At 42.8% G+C, this 24445-nt stretch overlaps 1 protein-coding gene across 5 annotated transcripts in view; it reads left to right on the forward strand.

The window, feature by feature from the left end:
• LOC128875835 (neo-calmodulin-like) overlaps positions 1-24445 on the forward strand; it is an 89247-nt gene that overhangs the window by 41292 nt on the left and 23510 nt on the right. Inside the window, exons 2-3 of one of the 5 annotated variants that reach the window (XM_054121751.1) lie at positions 12336-13318; positions 18942-18983. The exons of 2 other annotated variants lie outside the window; for them this stretch is intronic. In XM_054121751.1, coding sequence (XP_053977726.1) covers positions 13232-13318; positions 18942-18983 — 129 coding nt within the window. In that variant the 5' untranslated portion in view covers positions 12336-13231. Of the gene's footprint in view, positions 1-12047; positions 13319-18941; positions 18984-24445 lie in introns of those variants that run through there. 2 more of the 5 variants (XM_054121754.1, XM_054121752.1) reach the window with 2 other exon arrangements.

Raw genomic sequence — 24445 nt, forward strand, 5'->3', positions numbered from 1 at the left:
TTGTTGTTCATCGTGACTCATCGTCACTGGCCGGTCCTCTGCCGCTGTAACCCCCCATCCCGGACGAGCCCCCATATGTAGGAGTCTCCACCAAAAATAAGGCACGGAGATTCGAACCCACGATCCGAGGATCCACGGTCGACCGCTTTGCCTACACGACCAATTCCGCACCCTACGATTCGTGTTCATACTTGACTCCTTATTCTTGGGTATGGGTGCACGATACTACGACATTATATTTTCCATATAATTTCCTACAACACTATTATGTACAAAATGAAACGTCTCGCACCGTCAAATAAACGCTCAACTCTTCGATCACATAAGCGTCTCGAATAAATTGCTCTTGGTTGGTCATATACGTTATCTATTATTTGAATAGAATTTTGCCCGTTCCTTTTGCCCATCGACGAATTCGTTTGGTCGTTTTTCTTTCTCGCGGAACGCGCGCGACAACTCCTCCAACCTCTCCCAAGCCAGACGCAGGATTCATTTACATTGTACGTTAAATACGTAATACGGAGATTTTTCGTCCAGGGATTGGCGGCGTTCCAGTGCCGTCAGCGCCGAACCGTTTCTCTGGATCCTTCCACGCTGACGATTTCCATAAATCATGATCCCCCTCGCGACCGTGCCACGAATATTTCGTTGCATCCCAGGCATGACGGCGGTGCGAGTCAATGGGAACTTCCAGTTAACCCCTTCGTACACCAATCTAAATGCACCGAGCATTATTTCTTTGTTTTAATGCGCATAAATCTGACGTGCCGCGAACTCCACGACATTACCGAAGAGAAAATATATAGGCTGGATCGGCTCCGCAATTCTTCTGCCTTTGCGTACCAACCATAATTCAATGTATTTAAAATATATGAATTAATATAGTAATATTAATATCTCATTTTTTGTTAGAAGTGAAGAATTAATTATACAAGGTACATAGTACCCCTTCATCTTGTGTTTGTATTAACTACCTACTACCTAGTCTAAAGTAATTAATTATTACTCGAAGTAAATATCTTTTCATTCAAATTTTCGACACACTCTACGATTGTTTTCTTAGCTAGCGTGATAATCCTAAACCCGTTTGTGATTTCCTTTCCAATTACGATCCATAATGGCCACGAAGAAATCTGTGTCGACAGCTTTCATCCAACGTTTCGTACTTGTCATAATGCAGACACCGAACTACCGATGCATACTCGAGAACGCTGAAGAACTAGAGAAGAAAGTAACGCTCCGAGTGTGAAGAGGCTATTGAATTTTGTCGTAGTCCTCTTCAGAAAACCAAGGGCTTTCGTCGTGGTGTGGAAAATGTGATTAAAATAGTTCGTAAAGCTTAAGCGCCCGCGACATTGTCGCAAGCTGAGAAATGAGGTAGTTGTTGATCATTTTTTATGAAGACCGGTGCGCAATTTTATAAAATGTTTACCGATTACCTGGAAAGCACGTTGCATTATAAATGCATTCCTCGGGCTAGTTCTTTTTAACAACAAAATAAAACCGAAAATATATAAAAATCTAAAGGAATATGTATTCGGTTAATTACAAAAGTAGAATCCATTTTGAATGTTAATAAATTTTATTCTTACTCTTTTTCATTCTATTAGTATTAAATTTAATAGGAAAAGAAAGCATTACTGTTATTAAATAAAAGGAAGAACTATTTTTAACCACCTTAAATTCACTATAACCGGTATGAGAAAATTATTAATGTAATTCGGTGTTTTAGCTTCAATGGATGGATGAAACGTACATATGTGGCTCAAGCACTCGTTAGTTAATAGCTCACAGAGTACACGTAAATGCGAGAAAATTCTCTAGTTGGAATATGCGGCTGTTAGTACATAAATCCTTCGTGCTTGCTTTTTACCAGAGATTAATTTACAGAGATCCACTGAGAACCAAGTAGGGAAATTTGACTTTTAATGATATACGTCGGTACAGAGATGGACAAAATTTTATTCGGATAATAAACGAGCATCTCGGAAGCCCGAATAATCAAACGAACCCATCAATCTGTAACACCAAAAATAGTTCTTCGTTTCTTTCGCTATTCGTTCTTAAAATTCAGCTGTAATTGGGAAATTTACAGATTTAAGTTTCAGTAAAATTAAAACTGTCCTTACAGACTAATTCGACTAGTGAGAGACATCTTACCGAATACTTCTCCATTTTCTTGTAGTAACAATAATTTGTTTATCTTTCATCATGTTTTGTTACTCAAAATACGCATCGAGATAAAAAGTTAGCCTATCTCTGAACGATTATAGTTTGTACAACTTGGGAAAAATTTACAGAGGAGCGTGATGAATATTTTACGATGGAAGGATAATCTCTACCAAAATGCATATTCTCCTCTGTTAATCTCGCGGTCGTAGCTGGAGGACGCGAAACGATATTGTCCAGCGCCACGTATCGATCTCGCGCCGCGAGCAGTCTTTGCCGCTTCAGAGGAGATAATCCTCGATCCTCGGTCTAGTATTCAGAAAATAGCTATTCTGCTGGCATTCCGCTGGAAAAAGGGGAGATTCCGCGCGCAAAAAAAAAAAATAAAAACGCGAACGGAGACGTCAAAAGTGGCCGAATTCCTGCCACCTACGCGCCGTCGTTTAAAGCGGAATTACTGGTTTTTTTTTTACTTTGAATACAAGAGAGGTAGAAAGTATTCCTATTGGTCAAAGTATAACAGTCCGGTTAATAGGCTATCGGTAAACTGTTAATATTTTTATATCGAAAACTAAACTATTCAAATTGATACGAACTTAGCGATTCGCTAAATAATGCGATCACGCCAATGGATATGGCGAGGGAAAGGAATAGCTTCTCGTAGTTGCACAAGAGATCCAGAAAAGACTTTGGATGATTCGAAGCGCGAGGAAATTTGATACGATCTAAACGAATGCCAGGGAATTTCTCCGACAACGACGTTGTCAGCTTTTTCTATCAAAGGGATGCTCGCGGGGTGATTCACGCAGCTAGGTCTCCGCGTTTCCTTCTCTCCAGGGGCCTCGTCGCCCCGGCGAACACCGACACGAAAATCTCTGCGAGTTAATTCCTCCCGATTTCGGTTATAGCGGGACCCGTCAGACGTTGAACGTCGCCCGGGACGTCAATTTAGCGAGAGAACAGCTCGCTGATAATCTCGTAAGATGCTATATCGCGACACGGTCGCTCCGTGGAGCGGGTTGAGCGGGGCGTTTTAGGCGAACGAAGGACGAAAGATGAAGCGCCGAGGATGGCTGGATAGAGGCGGGTGCAGGATAAAGGACGGAGGATGCAGAACGGAGGATGGAAAACAGAGGTCGGAGGACGTAGAGGGTGGAGGTGGGCGCAGCATGGGAGTGATCAATACTACCTCCACACCAAGTTCCCACGGGAGTAACAAAGACGGACCGGGACACACGGAAGACGCGATTTTGGAAAGATTCCTCTCGAACCGCCGCCCTCGGTTCCGTGTACTCGGAAGTGGGGTTGCGAGACTGATAACAAATGCGACGAAGACTGATAGCGAGGGGTTCGCTTTGGGACTTATTCGAAACAGTATCCACTTCCTGATGTTGGAACTCTTATGTCACCGCGATAGCAATTTTAAAAGGAGTGGGAATTCATCATACGATGGCCAGAGTTTAAAACCTGATGGGTGAGGAATACTTTGATACCTATAGAACAAAGAAAAATATTCGACACGTATTGTTTTTATTATGGTTCGTTTCTGTATTCAGAGGGTGAAACGACTCGTCAAAGTACGTACGAAAAGATACGAAATCTCTTATTCGAATTTACTTTATAATTTACTGTTTGGATAACGTTTGTGTCGACAATTACAGAGGGTGAATTATCCCTAATCATTTGACCCTTTGAGCCATTCATTTTTCCTTTAGAACAATTTCCATAAGATGCGGAAATACGGAAGTAAATGAATAACCAATTTCTTTGGAAATTTTTGTTCTTTATAAATAAGATATAATTTTGTATATGTTCGCTGCAAACGTTGAACAGATAACTATAGCCACCCAACCCATCCTGATGAATCGATTACTATAGATCAGGAAGAAATATCCCACATGATCACAATTTTTAGATAGCGGTACGGAACGCGCACATTTTTACCCTACTACACGCAACAGAAATTAAACTGCGAGATTCAGTCGCCACGCAACAAAAGGGTCAACGAGTATGTCATTGGACGTCAGATTACTATCATTGGATAGGCCCCGTCAGTGGACACCTTACCTCGAGGACAGAAGCCCGTGGATCGAAGCCAGGGACACAGAGCGTGGCTAGCAGGGCACGCAGAAACGGCGAACCGAGTGAAAAGGAAGGACAGGCTGGACGGTGGTATCCATAGCGATATAGTCCTGGTCGGTCGTGCGTGACTGAGGGCTGTTAACCTAAACAACGAGCCACGCCATCGATAGCCCAGTGACTCCGTTTCTCTGCATACCGGCAGCCTGTGTACCCACGCTCGTCGCGTCCAGTCGTTACCATCGTTGCATAGGCGGGACACGGTAACGTTTATCCAATGTCCGCGAAAACAAACCGAACACCCCCGCCGACCCTTTGCTCGAGTCTCTTTTTATGGCGTTGGGTTTACGCCCCGCGTACTAGATAATCAACGTGACACATCGGGAACGCAGCGTTCGCCACCCGTTTATCCAATGCCGCACCCTTCCGACCTCGGTTAGCGTTGTTCGCGTTTCATTTCGTCCCTCCTCGCTTTGTTTCGCTTCGGCATTGTTCCTGTCAACCTCCCTCTGGAGCTAATTTTTTTTTTTTTTCTTGGGGTAAACAAAATGTTTACGAACAATTGTGAGCAATTACTCGGACTCTATTGAAGAAGTTTGACTAAAGTAAAGAATAGTTTGATATTACCAAATGAATTTTTCATTTCCTACAATTATTCGGAAAAGCTTGATCGCGCTTCATCACTTCTTCGCTTCAAACATCGAAAAATCTCTTATATCTTGGCTCAAGGAACGATGGACTTCTATAGTTTCATAATGAACTACTCGTACAAAGCGACGTTAATCTCTGCTACAGTGGCTTCGCATTTGACGCGTGTCGCATCGATAGTCGTTTAATCGAGTTTCGAGGCGAGGCCGGAATTGAACGTCGACCGCGTCGCGACGAATCGCAGCCCTGAGACGAGGGAATCGTGACGGGAGTAGCAACTAATTGTAAATTCGTTCCGCTTCGTTGGCAGGAGGTAACGCGAGAATACGGTCTCGTTAGATCCCCATTCAAGGGCGATGTCTGTCTTCCAACTGGTGTGTAACTTCGAGCTTGTGGAACGTTCGCTGGTTCCTTGTAGATTCCCCGCATGATTACCCTATGCACAAAGAAGGCAAACAGTATTCAATGTTTCAAAAGCTAGGCGTTATTATTCGCGTGTATGAGACGTAGTTTGAGCACCTCTGGTGTAAATACTAGAGCGAAGTTGAATTGTATACAATTAGTTACATTAGCTCGTTATACCGTCTCGTCTAGTACTCGTCTATAGCGTGCCAAGTGCTCTGTAAATGCATTGTCTGAAAGGATTTTCTATGTCGGGAAAAAAGTTTACGTAGCGACTAAGGTCATTTACGAAGTTCCAGTTCTACCGATAAGATCGTCGTGGCCATGCTTGGCCATTTACAAAGACGGTCGGTCTGAAGCGAACGGTGGTATCTAGTTAATCCACTTGGAGCACCATGAAAATGCTCCCGAGTAATTCGAAACAAACAATATTACCGTTGGGTAACGTCAACAAGAAGATTAAGTTTGTAATTTTCAACCGATGCTTAAACAAATTCTGTACACACGGATACATGCGTGCATGTCTCTGTTTTATTTTATATTTCAAGAATGGTTCATCAGAATATCATAAAATTTGGTATGCTTACTTCTACCGTAGTACATCCATAGAATTAGATTTTAGAGTAAAATTTGTCGAAGTTGGGAGATATTGACACGGAGAAAATGATTTGAGAAAAAAATTTGTCGAAGAAGTTTGGAGATATTGACACAGGTGTGCCACAGTTTGTTCGCGACATAGAGTTAGTCTGAAGGGCACAGTTCTTCGCGTGGATGATCCATCAGGGACCGCCCGTATTTCGTCGCGAGTTCTGATTATTTAAAGTGAGATTATTTTTTTGCGCTGCGTAACGCTATCGTGAAAACTCTACCTGTACGTTTTCAACATCTCCCCCTCTGTTTTATTCGTCGCGAAGTAGGCCAGCTAGATTAATCGTTTCACGTTTGGACGCGCGTTTCTACAAAACGGCGGAGTTCTCCGCCACGAAAACGAGACCGGGGCGAAATCCTGCGCGTAATCCCGCCTAGTTCCTGGGGGACCTCTTCTTCGGGAGTTCGTTATCGGCGATCCGATTTCGCGGCTCGTCGGCCGCGTTTATCGTATCGGTTCGCTCGTTGGGGGTCGTGGCCTTTCCCGTGGACGTCATCCGACGGAACGGAACGGGATTCCGAGACAGAATTTAGAGGCAGAAAGATCGGCAGCGAAGTGGAAGGAAGTATCGCTGCGCGATACGGATCTATTTTCATGCACGATGGAACGTGGGAGGACGAAACAGAGATGAGGGTGAAATCCTTATCCAGATACAAATTTCAAATGGCGAGGAAACGATGAACGGTTCTTGATGCGTTATCTGTTCAATATTTGTAGTGAATGTAGTGTGGATATCTAGCGAATAATATATGCTCTGGTACAGATGAAATACCGCAGTTTGCACTCGTATAGAAATTACGAGCGAGTAGGATACATATTTGTTCCTGATTCATGATAGATAATTCATTTAGGTCAAACTTGAGCAAACCTGGATGTAACTGAAGAGAATTGAACGAAACTAAACTCAACCGAACAAACCCAGACAATATTAGCAAGACAAGATACAACTGAACGAAACGAAACATAACACTGCGATATTATTTTCAAGACCTTAAAGGTCTGAAATTAATATATTTAAATTACGAGATCAAATTATATTCCACAACGAACAGTTGAAACTTGTCAATAGACCTCTGTATAGAGTTTTTATTCGCCATCTATTACGCGAGTAAAGTCCAGTTCATCTCTGGAACGAAATCCGATATTTTAATCTCGAGAGGAAAATGATTCTTCGGACCGAGTCGATGCACGCATCCGATTAAGTCCATTCGGTCCTGCCTGCGGTTAGGTTGTTAGGCCTGTCCAGTCAGAAATTGCAATTTTTCAATGAAACTACTCATCGAGAAATCTCGTTGGGGCTTCAATGGCCCGCTCTTATCGACGTTATTACTTCGCCGTTCGGACTATCGTTACCATCCCCCGCCTCTTCGAGGAGAATGAAATTTCTCTTTTCATTGATAAGCTGCACGAGGTCGGAGAAAGCTTTAATCGCAGGGTAAGGCGCACGAATGGGGAATAAGTTTGAAAAAAGTCTGCGCCAGCCGTGTTCGCAGTAAGAAAGCGCGGAGAACTATTTCAATGACCCTATTATTATGTTGTGCCCCATAAAATTGTCATCAAAGTCGGAGCGGAGGCACTGTGCTCTCGAAAGATTAAATTTTTATTTATTCGAAAGACGCAATGTTGGTATCAACGATGTTCTTACAACGAGATATTAAACGATTTATTGTAAAGCATTTGGTTTTAGTGATATACCAATGGTATATACCGAGACATTACAATTTAAGAGACAAAACAGAAACTTGCGATGAGCTCAGTAATTAATTTATTTACATGTTCTATTAAGCACAGACATTGAACTTTTATTGAAGTAACTTGTTTCATGGAAGAAATAAACGATAGAAAATAAAGTCCATAGTAATATGAAATTGAAGAGCACGATGCCGTTACTAATACAATATAGGACAATGGCTATATTACGAGAGAGTGCTGTACCTCATAACAGTGCGAACTTTAATGGGTTTAAACGGTTTATAGTCGCAGTGAGTCGAACTAGCGACGCGCAACGACCAAACCATTATAGTTATAATCAATAATAACATAAACACTGAATTTGCTACTCGCAAACAGAAAGGCTTGCTATTTGATGACTCGTGACACTTTATAGCACTTTGCCCTACTTTTCTTCTTAACCCTTATTCAGATCTGAATTATTTTTTTTTCTCGTACTAATGTAATTTAATTTTTAGGGTTAACTTGGACTAAAATTAGTATGGAAAAATAGCAAAAAAATCCCAATAGTGTAGTTTTCGAGGAAAACTGGTCTTTCGTCCAAGTGTCTCCATCATTAACCAGATAACCTTGCCGTGTGTCTATCAATGACGATCAATCCTCAATCGGTCAAAATTCAATTTTCTTTGAAAGGCAATTTCGAATTCATTGGTGGGAGAAGTTTGTACGCGTAAGTCGACGCGTATATGCCATAAGCGATAGAAATCGGATCAGATATGTTTCGTGGAAACACGTCCGCGCGTGTCTGATTTTAGATTAGAACCGTCCCGATCGATACCTGGCCATTATTTATTTAACCGTTACACGTGAACCGCGAAACCATGACTGCGAATTATGCGAATAGTCTCTCTGTGCACGTTTCTGTCGATCTCCAAATATGTACATATATACACTATAGTATGCTATATATTTTAGACAATATACGCAAGAATTTTCAAAGTAAAGTCGAAGTAAACCAGGCCAGTACTTTCTGAAATTTCTAGCGACGCCATTTCCGACAACTCTTTAACACAAATTTCCCAAACACTACTTCAACATGTATATATTCATTCATGCATTCGAGTTTGAACTTTCCACATCGCACGCTTGCCTGCTCTAAAAATGCCTAAATATTGCCGAATTTTCCAGTTGAGCCGCTTTACGGAAACTCTTCCCACAATGCGAAGAATTCTTAGGACCTTATCGCGTGATACCATTACGTCGAATGCCTGTTAGACTATCGAGCCTCATCTCCCTCCCTCGTCCATGTTATAACTAACTTTTCGAAAGCTTAAATGCACAGGGAAGCTTGGTAGTTTCTGGTGGCAGCGCGGGCCGGTTTCCTATGCTGAATCGATTAACTAGATCCAGACGTACGTGCGCAGCCACGCCTCGAGAACCAACTTGCAACAACACAGTCGCCGGATAGGGTTTTTAACGATGCTTTTACGTCTCGCTGGTGGCCCGTTGCACATCGTTATAACCGTAAATCGCTGGTGAACGGCGTGGCGCCAGGTTCGTTATCCGAACGCCATTCTAATCCCTCGTTGTAGTTGGCCGACGGATTATCGTACACGCCTCTTAAAGACTTTATTACTCATCGTCGACGACACAATGTTCGTGTGCTCGAGCAGCGTAACGTTCGCAAGGGTACGAGCGTTTAATTCCACCCAGCTTGTCGCCTCGCAAATCAAGCGGGCGTGGAGCACCGAGGACTCTCGCGCCTTGGGCGTAAAATTATCGCCTGCAAAAGGTCGTAAACTGGGATTCTTGGACCGGCGGGAGCTGCGACTAGCGATGGCTGTAATACCGTATCGATGCTATCACGGTTGGGCAACGGAGTATCGTTTTATACGTCGAACTGTTTCGATACCGCGGGCCAGTGGGACGCAACCTTTGTTCGGTACTGGGTCAAGCAAAATAAACTACTTTCCGCTGGCCAAATTTTTGTTTTGAGGGGTGAAGCAATATATTTTCAACTGTCGGACAAGTCATGTTGCTTGGTTTCATTTTACTTTGGGTGGTGTTATAAAAGGCAATTCTATTAAATGATTTATTTGTGCGAGTGTATAAATTCGTACAAAATTTTTTTTTGTATAACATACGTTACAATATGACTCTTCTAGTTTGTAATAATATTTTGCTACCAATTTAATGTAAGTGGTTTCATTAGTCGGTTTAATTTATTCGAAGGATTCTAACACGTTGATTGCACGGTTTAAAATATATTTAGTCCTGTTAGAGCAACTATAAATCGCGGTCATGCATCACGCTACCACGCCGCACCTGCTCACCAGCTTTCGCGGCATTAATTCGCCGTGAGAGCAGCGGTACGTCACGATTAACATCAACATTCCCAATCTGCGCCGCAACGCAGCTATTCATCTAAAACTACCAAGCCAACCAATTCTCTCTGTGTAATTCAGTTTTTCTTTTTACATTGTTCAATTAGTAGTAAATTGGGTAATAAATCTTATTTACTTTTTATTTCCCATATTTGCTCACGCATTAATTGTGTACATAAAAAATTAAGGTTCTTCCAAATTACCATTATTGCCGTACCAATGAAATATAAGCCAGTATACCCACGCTGTGTCAGACGATAGAACAAGCCCATGTCTAATAGACAATAAATGCCCATTTCTAATCGGACAGTAGATGTTCATTTGTAACGAGACTTTTTTTGTTTAATTGAACCATTTCCGAGAATAAATAAAACATTTGTAACCGAGAAAGATACGGCCGAGATAAATAGAGATAACGTTCGTCACGCCATGCAACGTGCATCTTTCGTTCGTTATTTTTATTTAGACGAGAATTTCGCCTACCTCTGATCTCTGGGAGTGATGAACGAACCGCGTCCCGGGGCAGATTGTAGCGATTCCGAGTTCCGCTGCCTTGGTCGCGCAATTAGAAACGGACGTCGCGCGCGTAATTCACGGCACTCGCTCTAACGAGACGAGAAACCCGCGATAAGCTCGCATCTCGAGCCGGGACGTGTGTCATGGAAACGGGGGAAGTTTAAATCGATGCAGCGGACCGTGTTATTCGCGCCTAATGCAGGACTCCGAGGAACGATGTACCCCGTCCAGAGCACTCGATTCTAGAGCAGCGTTTACGACACGCGGTGGAACTACTTCGATATTTTTCTGACCGTCCAGTAGCGTATACACGAACTAGAACAATCGGCCCAAGGTCTGGGGTTTCCCTTTTAGAAAATTTTTTTATATTCAAAAAAGGAAAATATACACGAAGTAACCTTTCGTATCCATGAAGCATTTTGCTTAAAATTGTACGAGGTCTAAGAAGGAGAAATTAGTACTTAACTGTTCGCTTCTGATTAACTCAGGTGCGAAACCTGAGTTTCTTAGAGTTAGAGCTAGTTCTGAAGTTTTTAAAGCTCATTCGCTTTTATTGACGCAGCGAACTTAAAGAAACTATCACACGAACCGAACTCTCTTTTCAAACAACCTATACAATATCACCTGATTACGTTACAATATTTATGTTTATTATAAATGTCAATAGAAATTTATCATTAACTATGTCGCCACGACGATCCAAGTCTCCGCGTGCGTTGTTCGAGCTCGTTCGCTCTTATCGTCGCACCGAACTTAAACAAACTATTACACGAACCAAACTCTCTTTTCTAACAACCCACGATATCACCTGATCGCGCTTTACTTCCCTTGAATTTTTTGTATCTACCATAAAAACGAACGGCGCGAAGAGCGTTCGAGTTCTCATCCATGTTTCCTCGCGAGACTTTATCGGGGCGTCGAGAGAATTTAATTTAAAAAGTTTCGCGGTCGAAGTCGAACACGCCCCTCCATTTTGCTTTCGTTCTCGTCATCCTCGATGAGGCTCATCGGCTCCTCGTCGAACTACTCGCTCTTCACTGGAGTTTCCGCGTTTTCATTCGTCGCGCTGCCGGTCACGAGCTGTTGTAATTATTTACCGCGTTAACGACCTCGCTGATTTTAGCGCCCTTTAAGTATGACGCTGAAGGGGGGAGGGGGGAGGGGGCGGGGGTGGCCACCGAGTGTTCCAAAGCAAAAATAATCGTTAATTTTCAGTATATATTTATTGTTTATACAGGTTAATCAGTTACCTGTTTTTTTTTGACGTCGAAACAGAAAATATAGCTATTTCTTCGTGACAAGTATACGAGTGTACTGTAAAAAATATTAGGTCGACCTAAAAATTCATGCCACTTGTACTTTCGCTACTCAAATTAATATGTGAAACATACCCTTAAGTGTTACAAAGGTAATCTTCGTACAATAAAAGAAATACCCCAAGGGATTAAACAACTGTTTCTCAAACGAATCTGTTTATCACCTCCAGACAATTACTAGAAAGCCTCGCGGCGACAAGTATCGCTTCCGCGGTCGGGCCAGGCCCGGGGACGACCGTTAGCGTATAATAGCGTGTCTGGGCTGGCAACAAATCAGAGGCAAAGGTAGCTCCATTCTTTATCAGCAATCTGCGATAATTTTAGATCCGCGGAATGAACGGAACGGGCACGCGTGTTTAATTATTCAAACGCGCAGGCGGTGCGCCCCTCGTTTCTTCCTGCGGAAGCATCGTTGCCCCGACGGGGATCGATCATGGTCGCTGCACACGTCGCAGGGGCATAGAACGCGGGCGTTCGTCAACGACGACTGTTTCTTTCTAGATCCATGGCCATAATTGCAGCAACTAACGACCGATCGATCGAGCCATGAGGACGCATCAGCCACGGGCTCGTGTCGCCTGGAATGTAGTCGTTTAAAGGAGCAACCGGGACAATAAAAAAAAAAAAAGGGGGCAAAACACGCGAAAGATAAATTGCAACGGTCGCGATCCCATCGACGAAACGGCTTGTCGCGGCACGAGGTATCCACCGGAAATAACGGTGACGTCACGACCAGCAAATGTCCTCGTCGAGCTTTCGCGAAAGCCCGTCGCCGAGCCGTTCACGAGACACGAGAGGAAAGAGAGACACCGAAGACGGCACCGGTCGTCCCAGCTCATCTGCGTCAATTTCACGAGAAGACTCGACGGAACGAGCAAACGGCGTACATAGTCAATCCTAGATCCTAATCAATCCTGGAGTCTAGTCAATCCCCGGTAACCCCTGGCTGTGTTTATCCTCAAAATCGTAATCGATAGTGTTCAGCGATCTCGTCTCTTCGGTCGCGGGTTCCTTTTTGGACCACTGGGCGCAAGAAGCGAGGTGCAACGTCGTGGGCGGCGGCCAAAGGAGACGACGTCGACATTAGTTGTATAGCCAAGTGATATTCGTTTAAATAGAGAATAGAAGAAGAGGAAACTCTTAGATATCACGCGTAGTACAAAAGTAGAAGAAACACCGTAGCGTTCGCGGGATCCAGTCCACGTGTATTCGTATGCCGAGTTTCGTTCGTAAAGATCCAACGATAAATCCGTGTGATCGAGAAGCAATAAAGATCCTAGTTCACTCGTTCGTAAGCATCCGCGCCTCCGGGATCTGGTGTTCGGCTGTGGTTTTATTGTGCGGTGCTTCTGTTCGTCGAGTTCGGGACTGTTGAGGGAGAGAGTGCGTCGGCAGCAATGGCGTTCGCCGCGGCGAGAATGATCCTTAAGGATAAGCGACGGAAGGCCAGCAAAGAGGACTTCGCGCCGCGAAACAGGAGCAAGGTAACCATCGACGCGATTCTATTTAGATAATAATTCCATGTTTCTTCCTAGAATAAGAAACAGGGACCGGAATATCGACGTTCCTAAAAACGAACGGACGATTTATCCTGAACGATACTGACTTTTAAATTTGGAGCCATCTTAGGTATTTGTAAATATTATTCTGGTAAATATCGCGTATATAATGAAGAATTTCGATAATAATTTGTAGATAGAAAATTTCCTAACGATATTTCTGTAAAAAAAAAAAAAAAAGAAATTTTCTATCTCGAAATTATCTATATCGAAATATAATTATAATACTTCCAAATTCTAAGTGCTCAAATTTAATTGCGCAATTGTCGATTCGTCTCGAACAAATTGATGATCGTTCTCGAGATAGAGAGAATTCTGGAATTTGATTTTTCGAAATCGTCGATGGACATCATTAATCTCGTTGATTGCAGTACAGAATGTTTCGCAGCTTTCTTAAATAGACAGATGCGTGAGACATGGATGAAACAGCTTTTCAACACGGACCACGACGTCTTCAATTACTCACAGTTCAAGTTTTGCGCTGAGCTTATGGTTTTCTATGTTTTGCCCTTCCCCGTTTCCTAATATACCTCATTTCTCTCCACGTATCTTGAGTGTATATTATTTTTTTCGTGTATAAAATGCCAAATTGGGACGAGCACCATCCGAAAGTTTCTGATATAACATTAGAATGCAAAGAAAAATTGAATTAACTTTTAAATGCTTTTCATTTTTACTATACAGTCATACATTTAGCTACAAGTATGCAAGATTTAAAATTAATGTGCTTATATTCGCGTTAAAATACGACTTGCTAAGGTTTCAACAAACAATTATTAAACGTATTTGGTTTACAAAAGCATCTCTCGAACTGATCCAATTTTCGGATGGCCAAAATGGCCAAATACATTTGTTGTGAAAAATGGAACGTTCCATTGAGATGATACGTTAAAATATACGAGGGTTTTATTAAAAAAGAAAAAAAAACAGGCGCAACTAAACTTTGCAGCTACATGCATAACAATGGCGCGGCATGTAGAGCATCCAAAACCATTCAATTCTTCTGCCTGTCTTTTTTTTCATATCCGAAACCGATTCGACGATACGGTTCGCTCTAATTCCCTGCGGCACCTTGTACATCGCGATACAATGGAATGGTTTCGACTTTTTCTCCTACAATAAGCGCTAATGATGTTATCGCGTCCCGACACGTGTCCCTTTTTGTTCCTAGGTAATATCCAGAGGAGCATAAAAAATTCTAGCGATTTCAAACGATATCCCCACGCGAGTCACGGCACGACTCCGTCGAACACGCGATATCCATAATAGTACGACTTTGTTCGCTCGTGTTGTATTCGTTTGATCAGAGACGGGGAACATTTTATTCGAATAATATATAACGAATGGAAATGTCGCATTTTAACTTCGTAATAGTTCTTATCTTCTAAACAGTGTAACATATTCTTTATTAGTGAAAATTTCGATAGTTTCGAACTTATACAGTTTTTGTAAGTGCTTTGTATCAGCGTTATTCTTACTATTATCGAGTAAATAACAGATCAAATGTCGCGTGGGTATCTTTCATTCGTTATTTGAAACTTGTATCCGAATAAGAATTTGTCCCGTCTCTGTACCTCAAGGATTTTCCTGTTATTAGCATCATTCTGTTATTTCTCAAGCATATCGATCAGAAGATCGTGAGATTACGTTGTTTAATCGGTGTCAAATATTCCCAAATTGTCATTTATTTCCTCTGATGTGGACGAGATTAACGCTTATGAATTTGTTTTGAAAAAGAATTGCATTTAAATCAGCGTCAGTCCGCATGAATCTCTTGCTCGCATAAGCAGATTATGCGAATGCAATCCACGGCGTGCGAGATGGCAGCGGAGACACCAGGAAGACCGGAAAAGGATCTCGAACGGGGCAAAGGGGCGTTCCGAAGCGCAGGTTGCATACTAATGAACGCCACCGCGTGCTTAATGCGCGTCGTTTAATGCGATAACGTCGGAACAGATTTCCTTGCACTTCCTCGTTATCTTTGTGCCAGTTTTAACGAGCCCAGGAAGATTCTGAGCGGTCAACAGAAATGGAAAACAATACTCCTGGTATTGCTCTATCGAACGACAAATAGTACGGTTAGACTAGGTGCACACTATCGACTTTCTGTCGCGTGACAGCTTAGACGATGTAGTAAGAAGTATGGAGCTTATATATGGGGATGAGCATGTTTGTCGCCTGCTCTTTCAGTTGACAAAGTAGCCAGCCGGGATGACTCCTTTTAGTCTTCACGCAAAGTTTATACAGGGTGTTCGGCGACTTGTGGTACAAGCGAAAAGAGAGCGATTCTACGTGAAAAAATAGAATAAAAATTGTCGATTGAAAAGTTTGCATATCCCAATGCAAGCCTTTGCCTTCCACCAATTATTACCAAACTGTCTAAATTTCATGTTCATCTGCTGAGACTAAACCGTCGCGTGACGGAAAATCGATAGCATGCGCATAGCCTAATTCGAAAAAGTCATGGGACACTATCGTCTCCGACAGTGTCGTGGTTACCAGCTAATCGTTCAAAGTTCAGCTTCAGCCGAGGACCTCCGGCGAGAGCCAACCGGAAGAGCGATAAGAAAGTTCGTTAACGGAGCTGTGTCCTAACGCGGACCGGAAATTAAATCCGCCTTTACCGGACGATGAACTTTACCGATTCCGTTGTTCGAGTTTGCCCTTCGATGGGACATTACCGCGCTCTTTTCGGTGCCTCCAGGGAACGTTTACTATAATTAGTTGATAATTGGCGTCCGTGCAAAATGTATCATTTAAATTTTTAGAGAATCAGGCCATTTTAAGTATATATGCTGAAATAAAATAGGTACATCAGTTTTATACTATTCCTGTTCTTCCGGACGAACTGTAAATTCATTTTTTTATATTCTCACGTGTATTTTGTTTTTTATATTCCATATATTTTTGTACAATGATACTTGTCATGAATGCATAAATATTCGCAGTCTACCGACCTTATCAATCTCATCAAACATGTCAGAGAAATTTCTTTTGTACTACTTTACTTGCCTCTTGGAACACATCGAACCCGAAACAGTACATTTGCATACAAGCCGTGACCTGGAGGAACGTCAGCAATTATCGTACCTGCTCCAGAGCGATAAGGATACGCTCCTTATCTCCGCCCGGCGTGGATGCTCGCAATTTTTCGGGGATCTTTTATCGGGAGTTTCTGGACCAACGGAACGTTCCGTTGGGAATATTCCCGCGCGATACTTTCACGGCACGATTTCCTTCGGATTATATTCCTACCATGTGAAAATAGTAATCCCGAAAGCCTTCAACAACGTGTAAACCAGCACGGGCGTATCTCGACGCCGGAGCGTCCGTCGTTTTATCGCGTCTCGTTTACGTTAACCAGGCCGTTTCGCTTCCTGGTAAGTTACTGTCGCGCCCCGTTATCGGGCTCCGGGAACTCTATACGTGCTGGTTATACATATTTTCGCGCCACGAGACTGTGACACGACCGTTCCGAACTTACCAGTTTCCACCAAGACTGGCTCTACGTCTGTGCAAACAATGCGTCGTATCGCGGCGCCACGCATATAAACGGAGGAAACGAAAAACTCGTTCAGCGAATAAAGAAGAGATTATCTCTTTACCTTCGACAAAACCGGCTTAAGTCAACGTGATTTTCTTTCAAGGAGAAAGAAATGAATTCACTGATCCTTCGGTTTACGCGGGAGATTTTATTGACGGTCGTTAAGGTACTTTTTATGCGAGGTTTAAATTTTCCACTATCAGTTAACGAGGGAACGAAAGTATTCTTCCCTGTAATTTCATTTGTATAAATACACTTCTACATTTTATGAAAGAACACTGAAATGCTATTCCGTAAGTTCTATTTTTGTGAATTGAATAGATAGATTCTTACGTTTAACAAGCTTTACGGTGGTGCAACAAAAATAAAAATGCATTACACATGTTGGTCAAAAGTACCCAATTAGTGCCACCTGCCTCTGATTTCTATACGCAGATTTCAAGCATTGCGAAGCAAGTACAGAATGACAGCTTCTAGTTTAAAGAGAGTACTTGGATGATTATAATCATCGTGACGCGACATTATTAGCTAGAAATATTATTCTGTCAGAAGGTTACACCGAACTGATGTATTAAAAAATTATGTTGGATTTTGGAATTTTTCATTTCTGGACGAAAATATTTGTACCGAATTTATTAAATATATTCTACTATATTTTTCTGTAGTACACAAAAAAGTGATGCGTTGAAGCTCAGACTATTATGGTTCTGAATTGTAATTAGCTAGAAAGCCGCAGAATGTTGACCTTTATTCAGGTAACAGATAAAATAACATATTGTCTCGAAAAAATTCTAAACACTCAACCGACTTCTCGATCGTCCCACAGTCGCCATGGTAACCGAGTGAACGAAACGAACGTAACGTTCCGACGAGATTGAGATTCATGCGAACGACACAATCGCCGCGAAACGTGAAACGAACCTCGGTAGAGAATTTCCGCGAAGAATCAGCACGAGTCCTTCATCTGCTCTATTTCACCGCCACGAGATACTGTCCTTACGCTTCTTCTGAATGCTTTGGTTGTACAGAAAAACGAGCTACACGTAACCGTGACAGACACGAAAACTGGCCTCGTAACTGTTCAACACTGAGAACTCACGCTATGCTGTCGTATATGTTCGGTGTGCACTGCTGTTGATACGCTGTACGTCCACGATACCGTACTCACGGATATAACAAAATCCACGAGCTCTATTCACGTACTGCCATTGTAAGCACGGAAAGTCTTTTCTCGAGGAATGCATTGTAGGGAGAACGAAAGATCGGTCTTGGACGTAGTCGCAGTCCGTACTGGGTCAGACGTTCTGATTAACCTTCGCGAATCCTGCGATCTGACAAAGATTCGACCAATTGCAACCAAAAATGGAACTTTGGACACGGATAGAGAAAAATGTTAGACACACCTTTTTCTATAAACTGGTATTTATCTTTCAAAAGTGAGCTTAACCCTCTGTTGCATGAATTTTATTTTATTTTCGACAAAGAATTGTTTTTCAGACATTAATCCTTTGCTCTCGAGGCCTTTCAATCATTTTATTGATATGTACTTCGAGTTCCATAGAAATGACGCCTAAACGAACATTATTGCTGGTTGATTTACTGCGTCAAACGTAGTGGTGAGCAAGAGTCACTTCTCGAGTGCAAAGGGTTAAATCAAATATCGATATTCATTTAAAACTGGTTTTCCTTTTTCGTTACAACGCATACCTAAAAATCGTCCTTCGGATCGACAGATGTCACGATTGTCACGAGAAGGGACTGTCCCTGCTGCAGCACCGTGCCAGCGATTTACAATAACAGCAACGTTCTTTTCCCTGTCTAGCTGTCACCTCTAATTATACCCGCGTCTACCATCTCAACAGATTACCAAAGACACGCTCTCTTACCATTTGTAAACCCTATCTATTCTATGTATCTGTATACTATACCTGTGTTTCTCTATTTGTTCTTTTCCAACTGCAGTGTTGTGGTGATTGGTGACCTGTACTGTACTTGTGTTTACAGGCCCGCAGCGCCAGTACAAGTAGCTTTAGAAGCCTGAGCCAGGTACATAACAAAAATTGACATAATCCACATCTAGCTGAGAGAATTAGTAATTACTAGCTATATTAATTAGCTGGACCATAGCTAGACACTTAGACCATAGACACTACTTTGCTCGTGCGTAGATGCGTAGAGCGCGTGCGCGATTCTCGTGCTCCGTTTACAGGGTGAACGGAAATTCATCGTTTACAAGGTGGTGCGTCGTTACGATCATGATCGCCACACCATTAGCGTTGGGAGCAAGATCGACGAATTATCGGGGCCCGATTACACGACCATAAGCGAAGCTTTGGTGGGTCGAGACAGTTAGAAATACCAGGCTGGGCTACCGATTGTTTGCAACACTTATTCATGGCAGAAACGATGAACTATAATAGATTACAAATGATTCATTCATGGTGGCAGACCATTTTCTTATAAAGCGCGATTCTGTGTTTGCGATGTAACGTCAATTTTATAAGATTTAGACTAGACATAGTCTGCCCTCGAGACACAGAAATGCAGTACATGGTAACTGATTAATCCGACAGTCGTGAGTGATTATTCGAAAAGCATCCGCTAAGTAATCACTGCCCAACTCTGGTACACGATCGCGTATGGTGCATGCACGCTGTCGGGTTTTCTCTTCACACGGAAACGCAGGAATGTTGAATGAGGCATGCGACCCTTAGGCACCCCTCTGTGGAATCCCTCGCCGATCACACGTGTCCGTAGAACTTGCATGTCTTTTGTACCGCCTGCATACCCTTAGACCACTGTGTACGTGCATCCTAATCTTTACTTTTCTTTTTCTTTCACCTTCTTCTTCTTTTTCTTCTTCTACTACTACTACTACTTCTTCTTCTTCGTCTTCTTCTTCTTCGAGACACAATGCGAAGTGATTCTTTGGCGAGGATCAGAGTAAGTACACGATTAACAGGCGCACGTCTGAATCGGTCGCAAGAACGGGGTAAGCTTCCCCAACGGGACGTCCAACTTTGCAGACTTCGCGACGCCGTTCTCGATAAAAGCGAACCGAAACGGCGTCGCGAGGCGTGTTATTTGCGCGACGCATCGTTGTTTACGCCCCGCGATAGACAGGGATACATTTCATGCCCCCGAAACCCTGGAGACGTAAGTTGCTCGCGGCGAAACGTTCTTCGATCGGGGCTTCTTCGATCTTCAGGTCGCAAAGGCGTTGTTAATCTGGTGCATTATCTTATAGACAAAGAAATATCTACTTGAGGGTAAAATGTTTCAAGCATTCGTTATAAGAGATGCAGGAGGAATAGTTCTAACGCCGAGTGGGAAAATCAATGAGATCTATCAGTAAGAATGTTGGAGAAGGGTAAAACGAATGAAAGAAAGTAAATTTACGGGGAACATGGTCTGTAAATTGTGGATGTAATGTTTTGCAAAATACGAAAGTTGATATGAAAATGCGGAAAAGTTACAGAAAGAAAAAATGAAGGAAAAGAAGAGAAAAGTAAAATTCGAAGTGAACAAAGTTCTTACATTATGGGTGTTATGTATTGTTATTATTATTGTTCTGAAAAGTAATCTTGGACTTGACTTGCAAATTTTGCCCAAGATTACTTTGAAAAATGACACGCAACATTTGCTTCTTTTTCTTCAATTTTCCTTCCGTTTACTTTTCTGCATTTTCAACTTTCTTATACTGACTTTCCTGTTTTGCAATACTGTCATAATTACATTTGGTCGCAACATCAATAATTAGATATTATTTTAAATTGGTGTACCTATTTTTTTTTTTTTATACTGCATCATGAATTTACCTCGAGATCAGTAAATATCGAATTCTAATTCAATAACAAGGAATTTCCATTGACAATTTTATGTTTTTATATTAACTTCCTATGGTCGAAACGAGCTTAGCGAACGGTTTCTTATTCTGATCGGTTGGTAGTATCACTCGAAATGTTCTAAAGTTAAAATCTTCCAAGTATAAATAAAACGTATAAATAAACGTCCGAGAATACTTCTTATATCGTCAAAGTGTCGTACCACAATTTTAGTTCCGCAAAGAGTCCAGCTTGTCGTCGACTGCTATGGGCTAAAATTAAATATAGATTTTGGAATAATAGTATCAATAATTAAACAAAACTTCAGGCAAATCTGATGTTCTATTAAGATAAGAGAAGAAAAATCTATCACAATCCATTCTTAACACACCCGCGATGATAGAATACAATATAAAAAAAAAAAAGTTAATTAACATCACCTGATGAAATTCGGTGAAAAAGATCGCTGGCACCGAATAAATGAAAGTAGTGGTGGGAACGACTCCGTTTCGTATATTCGGGTAGTAGTGCAATTACTCGTGTGCAATTACCGTGGCGCGGAAATCTGTTTCGAGAGGCTCGGCGACACTCTCGGGCAGATTCAGCTGGCTGAACAAAGACACCCAGGGCGTAAAAGGGTTGCGCGTTACCCGCCCACTTTCATTCCGCGCTCCTCGGAAACGAATCTCCTGCGAATCTCGTAATTTATTCCCGCCTCGACTTTCAGTCATCGTTTCCTTCGTCCGCAGCGGTTCCCCGCGGCTTTGCATATTAATTACGCGAACCGCGAACCTCGGGCTATTTAGACGGGGATCGTTTTATCCCCGACACCACCGAACTGCAATGCGAGCGACGGGGTGTGGTGTCACGGCTGCGCTTTTCGACACGAATCGAACGTGTCCCCCAGGCGATTCCTGGCCACCTTCGTTCGAAGAAACGGCCATCCAACGCAGGCACCAGCTCGGATTCAAGAAATTTTGTTTAGAGGCAATAGGTCACGAGCAACGACAGCGTATAGCAGTTCGCGATGAGTATTTCTTGGTAGGGTAGGAAAATTTCTGAGAAATAGGCAGTCTGGGCTATCGGTAGTTTATCCAGCAGTATACCGATGGTCGGAATGATGATAAATAGACGGAACTTCATTTAGCATAAGTATTAAGTAAAAATTAGCGTTAACCACTTGTTGTTCCATTATGTGGACTATAAGTTTATAGCCTTTCGAGTCACGAATTATTGCAAAAGAAGATTGAAGAAATCTTGGCGCCCAACGCAAAACGCTTTAAATTTTCCTGCCAGTGAATGGGTTAAGTCACTTACCACAGTGTCAAAGTATGTAGTTAGATATGTAATAGGAGTATTTCATTATAGCGTGCAGAATATCAGAAACGACGATTATCAGTCGACCCAACGCATCCATCGACGGGTCTTCGAACGGGCCTCGAACGCTGGCTGATATCGACAGACCGTTCACGTAGCGAGAAAAATATTCCGTTCGCGGAGCCATCGATACTGTCCCCGTTGCGAGTTTGGTCGGTGGACGGGGTCGATCAATCGCTTCCGGGGTGCCGGGACGGAATTCCTCTCGCGTGGCAAAATATATGAGCGCGTCGCCACCGGGCAGGATCCATTTTGGGAACGAGAAAGAGCCACTTTCGGAAACAAACGAGCCGAAAAAGCGCCCAGCGCCGCGGATTAGAGAGAAGAAAGTCAGGGTGAATGGCATCCTAGGCCCTCGTTCGGAGCACCCTTCTGACAAGTAGTCGTTGGGTATAAAAGCAATAAAGAGAGAGACGACGGAGAGAGCCTTTGAATGTAGTGGGGCAAGCAGTAGGTTCAGGTTGAGGATGGTTCGGGTTGAGGACGACGATCGATAGCCCGGCTGCACCCTTCTTCCTCGATGTCGTCGCGGCCGTTGCTTTAATTATTAATCGAGTCCGAGTCGCTTCTCGCCCCGTAGCCTAAGTGCAGTGACATGTTCCAAGGTCACGATGTTCTCCATGCTCATTCCGTCCCTTTCCCGTTTGCTGGATCTTTCGTGTTCCGTTTCAAGACCGATGACGCCGTTGGATTGTGATATTAATCTCTGTAATCGTGGTCGTTGAGGAATTCATCCACAGTTTGTAGTGTTTATCTTCGTGTATTTCAAATGTTTCAAATATTTTATGAAATCAAATATTCAAGATATCGGACATACCATTTAACTTATCTGGCAAAGGTCTCTTTTCAAAATTTTTATTCCGAATAATTATACAAATGCATGTTACTTGAACTTTCGTGATTTTCTTCTTGTGTCAATATTTTTATTCGAGAACAAAATTTATTCAACTAATAATTGTATACATCTAAGTCTAGCACGCACGTGTCACGTGGCCATCTGTCAAGTTGTTTTCTTCTGTGGAATGCATCAAGTATCCGTCGATCAGCGTCGATCGATGGTCGTCCATCCGTTAAACTCAACGGACTTTACAAATTCGAATTATCTCGTTATTAAGGAATAAAATAAAATTCCATCGAGGTAAGCGGCAAGTTGTTTAAGTTTACGTCGCGACGTGCTCGCACGATACACGGCAAACGGAAACGTAGCGTATGACGTCGTCGCTGGTATAAAGACGGGCAATCCAGGTCGCAATTATCGTAATTGCTCTTCACGGAGTATATATACACCCCTCTCTTTTGTTTCTCAGCGTGACAAGTCTTGCCACACTTTTGCAACGGGACACATATAGAGTAATTTTCCCCTCGGGAACGAGAACGTACTTCTGTTTTCAAACGGAAAGCAACGTAACCCTTCAGAAATACATGGAAAAAAGGAAAACTTGAGCGAAAGAGACCAAAAATTCAACTTGACCCCCGTTTTCATTTTGCCCCGTCGTAGACCGCCTTGGAAATTTGGTCGAAGTGTTTCGAAACCTTCGAGACGTCGTGCTTTACAAAATTACGAATTTGCCATGACTTTTTTCCAATTTTTAATTAATAGAATGTCAATTTAACGTTTAAACCAAGTTCTCTTGGCCATCTTCAGCGATCTATATAAACGAAATGGGCGTCAGGTCGTCTAGGTTGAGAAACACTGTTACAACTCTATTGACCACCCCGTAGGGCCTGTGCTCCCTGAGCAATGAGACCTTGGGTCCATTTTCAAGGCGTACCGATCACCCCGTTCCCCAACGGGGGTTTAGCTTTTCAAGGGCGGTTGCAGTTGGCCCCAATTATTGATCCTTCGGAAGCAGTTTCCGGGTCTCGCTTGCAAACACTCGGACAAAACTTGAGTGGGTGAAGCGGTCGGGGCCAGGCATGGAGCCGTGGTCCTGGCTGGCGTGGGAAAGAGAAACGGGAGGCCAGGAAAAGGGAAGGAAGGGAAGAAAGATGGAGACGGCGAGGGGTAAAAGCCGAAAGCAGAGCATGGGAGATGGGCGGCCGAGGGTGTTCCTGGGCGTTCTCCCTGGATCTCGGTGGGCTCTTCGCTCAATCCCATTCACTCTGTCGATCCTTCGGCGACAGTTTCATCTTTGAAGATTGCCAGAGACTTCTCCTTCGAGCGAGGATGTATCGTCGAGTCGGTCTTCTGGCAACACCATTTTCTTCGACAGAAAATTTATATTTGTCGTTGCGTCGATACAGGCACTGGTGCGTTAACCATTCTCGATACTCGTAGTTGGCCCCTTCTCTAGGAAATATTAACCC

This window comes from Hylaeus volcanicus, chromosome 4 (assembly GCF_026283585.1).
Source record: "Hylaeus volcanicus isolate JK05 chromosome 4, UHH_iyHylVolc1.0_haploid, whole genome shotgun sequence".
NCBI lineage: Eukaryota > Metazoa > Arthropoda > Insecta > Hymenoptera > Colletidae > Hylaeus > Hylaeus volcanicus.